Source organism: Bubalus kerabau, chromosome 4 (genome assembly GCF_029407905.1).
Source record: "Bubalus kerabau isolate K-KA32 ecotype Philippines breed swamp buffalo chromosome 4, PCC_UOA_SB_1v2, whole genome shotgun sequence".
Classification (NCBI taxonomy): Eukaryota; Metazoa; Chordata; class Mammalia; order Artiodactyla; family Bovidae; genus Bubalus; species Bubalus kerabau.
The window spans coordinates 109,738,525-109,743,290 of NC_073627.1; the positions used below are offsets into that span (position 1 = coordinate 109,738,525).

The 4,766-nt window shown below is 49.3% G+C and overlaps 1 protein-coding gene across 1 annotated transcript; it reads left to right on the forward strand.

The window, feature by feature from the left end:
- The first annotated feature begins 334 nt into the window (after positions 1 to 334).
- On the forward strand, positions 335 to 4,520 carry LOC129651571 (forkhead box protein D4-like 1). The gene is made up of 2 exons (XM_055580239.1): positions 335 to 2,814; positions 2,877 to 4,520. The coding sequence occupies exons 1-2, from the start codon at positions 1,728 to 1,730 to the stop codon at positions 3,026 to 3,028; spliced, it is 1,239 nt and encodes a 412-aa protein (XP_055436214.1). The 5' UTR covers positions 335 to 1,727; the 3' UTR covers positions 3,029 to 4,520.
- The last annotated feature ends 246 nt before the right edge of the window (positions 4,521 to 4,766 follow it).

Sequence of the window (4,766 nt, forward strand, 5' to 3'; positions counted from 1 at the left end):
CTTGAAAACTTCTGTTATTTGTTCTGGTTTAGACTGCATACAACTGAGAAGACTTAGAGGATAAAACTTTAAAAAGACTAGTAAGAAAGCTGTTTTCAAAATTTTATCCTGAAGAAACTAACTCCTTTAAGCTATTTTTGGTTATATTAGCCGACTTCTGATTTCTTGCTGAAAATTGTCATTTTTCAAATTCTAATAGAAGATTTACTGTCTATCAGTAACACTCAGTGGCATAGTACAATACTTTCATTCTGCATTTTTATTAGATGCCTCCTCAAATTTTTGAAGGTGAGGGGGGTATTAAATTATGAATATATACTGTTGCTTGGTATTTTACCATAATGCACATTAAATTATGTTGCATTGAGCACTGCTACTTTATTCTCTGGGCTGATTTAAATGATGCCAATCTAAAAATCATGTTACTCCCAGGGATGGCAAGTGACTGAAACAGAGCATCTCTGTCATCTCGTTTCTCCAGTGTGAGTAGGGAATGATGACCTGGTGATTTAGTTAAAGACACCAAAACTTCTGCCCTCTTTTGCCTCATTTAAGTTTCAAGATTATCATTTATTATTACAGTAAAAAGTGCTTAATGTTGGTTCTTGTTTTAAAGAAGAGAAAGACTGAGTCTCAGACTGGGTGTATCCTTTGAAATTGTCAAGCCATTTTGGTAAAAGATATTTCAAACTGGGTTTGTACTAATTGGTACAATTTAGTTGGTCATGGCCATTAAAAAAAAATCAATGATCACCTGTTTTATGAAACTTACCACAGTTGTATAAGTCTGTATGCAAGATCATGGTATAAAATATATTTCATACTGAGGTTAAATGTTCAAAGAAGTTGAGAATCACTGCTGGAAGGGGACTTCTCTCTAGCCCTTCTGCTTTCCCTCCACCCATAACTTCCACAACTTCATGGCAGGATATTTCAGTCTTCTGAAAACTGGAGTCATGGAGAACATTTTGGGAAGCTGAGATAGGAGGTAGTAGGGACAAGGCAACACTCTCACACTTCACTCTTGAGCTGGGGAGTGTAGTTAGAACATTAAAAATATTTCAACTCCTTATTTCAGCTCTTATGGAGGACAGAACCCACCAATGAAAATGGGTGACTAACCATGAAACAAAAACATTTATTGTTACACATTCTTTTATAGGTAAACACCGTATACATTTCAGTGTCTTCTCCCGCTTATTGCTTATTTTTAATCCTTCAAGAGACAGGTTTGAATATGGATGTGGCCTTAGATTGTTGGGTACATATCTTCCTACACCCCCCCGCCCCTGCTTTTTCATTTGAGGTTTTCAAAGCGCGTTAACAGAGTGTATGCAACTCCAGGCCCCATTGGCCGGCTGATCTTGAGTGAAGCGCCTTCCATGTTGGCGGGTGGGTGCAAGGAGGAGACTGAAGGCTCTTGTGTCGGGTAATGCTCCAAGGACCCTCATCACTGCACTGCGTTTGGAGGAGGGAAGGGCGCTCTGGCGAGAAAGGCTCTGAAGAGGGGCGGCAGAGTCCATCACACAAGGACCCAGAAACTTCAATAAAAGGCAAAGTGCATCTTTGCCGGACGGTGTAGGAAAGGACAAATCGGCGTAAAAGACCACCATCTACAAGGGGGACCTCGAGCGTCTCCGCTTCTTGGAACACTCAACACAGGCTTCCAGCCCGGAGCCAGGTGGAGCGGCCGCTGCCTCCCCGGCATCTGCAGAACCTGCTCCTCCATGAACTTGCCTAGAGCTGAGCGCCTTCGCCCCACACCTCCGCGCCGTTTCCGGGGCTCCGATGGGGAAGACGGTGAGATCGATATCTTGGGAGAAGGGGAAGATGAAGAGGAGGAGGAAGATGAGGAACCCGAGGGAAGTCAGCGGTTCCCAGAGCCTCTGCACCAGCCGCAGCCGCAGGAGGCGCGGCGGGTCGCTGGCGCGCTTCCCGGAGAGCGCACCGAGAGCAGCGGCGGCCCAAGCAACTCTTCCGAATTCTGCCCCAAGTTCGGGGTTTCGACGGAGTCTGCAGCAGCCTCTCGGGACGCCCCGCAGCCGACGAAGCCCCCCTACTCTTACATCGCGCTCATCACCATGGCCATTCTGCAGAGCCCGCACAAGCGCCTCACGCTCAGCGGCATCTGTGCCTTCATCAGTGGCCGCTTCCCTTACTACCGCCGCAAGTTCCCCGCCTGGCAGAATAGCATCCGCCACAACCTCTCCCTCAATGACTGCTTCGTCAAGATCCCCCGCGAGCCAGGACACCCGGGCAAGGGCAACTACTGGAGCCTGGACCCCGCCTCCCAGGACATGTTCGACAACGGCAGCTTCCTTCGGCGCAGGAAGCGCTTCAAGCGCCACCACCCACCTCCCGGAGCCCACCTGCACCACCCCTTCCCCCTGCCCGCTGCGCCCGCTGCCCTGCACGGCCCCTACCCGGGCATGCTGCTCGGGCCCGCGGCCCCGCCACAGCCTGTCACTGGAGCCTATCCCGCCTCCACCCCCGGGAGCCGCCCGTGCGCGCTGCTTCATCCTCACCCACTCCGCTACCTGCTGCTCTCCGCCCCGGCCTACGCTGAGGTTCCCAGGAAAGAGCAAGCCGCGGATCTGGGGACCCCCGGCGCCCTTCCGGCGCTGCAGCCCACGTTAGACTCCCAGCCTTGGGAAGACAGCAAGGGGCCGGCGTCGCGGCCATCTGGCGGATGCACCTCCTTCAGCATCGAGAGTATCATGCAAGGGGTCCCGGGAGCGGGTGCAGGCGCCGCGCAGAGTCTGCCCTCGACCCCGTGGGGTTACTGCCACCTGCTGCAGCGTTCGTCGTGCCTGTTGCATCCTCAGGCCGCTGCCCCCTTGCTCCACGTATCCGCTGCCGCCGCCGCATCCGCTGCCCGGACAATTTTGAAGCAGCAGCAGCAGCAGCAGCAGCAGCAGCAGCAGGATTGTACCAGCGGCTGCGCTCCCAGCAAGGGCGCTCTGCTGGGCCGTCACCTGTCCGCCACCGCGGCGCTGCTGGGGTGTCAGTCCGGAGCAGAGGGCTCTAGGCTGACGTCGCTGGTCGCCCTTTCGGGCGGAGAGGGGACCTCACCGGTCTTTCGAATAGCACCCACACCTGTCCCGGAGCTGACTCAGTGAGGCGGACGGGGAGCCAACCCGGAGGGCGGAGCCATCCGAGGTCGTCCTGTCCTCGCCATGGCGCACTTCACTTTGCACAGCCGGGAGTAGGCTTGTGTGTATCAGAATCCTGCAGCCGGGCAACCACAAATTTCGGTTCGCATGGCGTCAGCGTCACCTCGCCATTTCTTTTGCAGCCTCCAGTCCTGATTTCCAAGGCTTTTCCGATTTGCACATTTCCAGAGGAACTATGAACGTGAGTGGGGCGTTTTGTTCTGGTGTTAAAAGCAGAAAGTAAATCGTCCAATGCACTACATGTTTCCCCCGTCTTCACTCCCTAGGAACTGCAAGTATCATTCCCAAGTCCAGTGCAGAATGCTTGTGCCCTTTATGTCTTCCTGTAATTGATGTGTAATGAGTAGAATTTTAATTTCAGAGGATTTATTTCCTATCAGTGTGTCTAATGTGCCATCTTCCGTGGAACAGTATTAAAATTAAACCTAACTGTACGGACTAAATAAAGTGCTGAATCACTACACGACATGGTTTATTTTATGTTATTTCGCCTTCCAAGTGGAATTTAGAACTCTTTTTTAAAAACTTAGTTCTTTCCTCTCAATTAAACAATTTAGTGTTATAATCCATATTCATTATGGACATAAGAAACAAATCTATTTTCAAAATGGTTTGTAAAACTTGCAAATATTTGAAGTTGAAAAAATCCTGGCTTTTAAAATGTGGGATTTAGTATTTATGAAATCTATAAATAAAAAATAATTGGAAGTCATCTAATTATATATTCTCCATTTATTTTCCGTCTTTCTAAAGCATTGATTTTTCTCCCAAATAAACTGAAGGGTGATATGAGGTGAATCTTACATGTAGTGGTCAAAGTTTATTCAGGAAAAATAAAAGGCAATTTAAAAATAGAAATTTAAAAACTAGAGCCCAGAGAAAAGGGAAATATCAAACGAAGCATTCGGATCCTGGATATTTGCAGTTTTGAAAACTCTGTACCTTCTACAAACTTCTATTCCCTTTCTTTAGAATAGAAAGAAGTTAAAAAAAAAAAAATCTGAAAGGACTTTGCTACCAGGAAGGTTTCACTGTGTTCGGTTTCAGGGAGGGAGGCAAACAAAACGAAGATGTCCATCAAGAAATACTCTCGCCAGAAAAAGCGAATTTCTAGAGACCCTGCAGCTCTTGCGGTCCTGCGCAGGGCTAAGGTTTCAAAAGAATCGTGTTCCTTGCGGGTTTGGAAGAAGTTCCTCCGTGAATGTAAGCTGGTTCCCCCTCGTCTACTACCCTGCCCCAGGTGTGAATTTCTCTTTCCAGGAGGAAGAGAACACACAGAGAGACGTTTTTAGAGCCGTGTAATTGACCGTTTTTACCCCATCTCATTTCCGTCCCATCACTCTACCTAAGATCTCCACTTCCTCCCGGTTTGCAACAGTTTGTTCCGAGGGTGTTCTGGAAAGTTCCCACGCTCAACCTTGATAGCCGCCATACGCGTTTCTGCTTCCGATTTCGCCCTCCCCTCAACACCTGCAGCCTCCGCCCGCAAGGCAGACACCACCAGTTGACTATGTCTGCTCCTGTTTTTGACCTTCAGGCGATCCTCCAAACCCCTACTCCCCCTTCTCCCTCCGCAGACTTTGCCAAATCCTG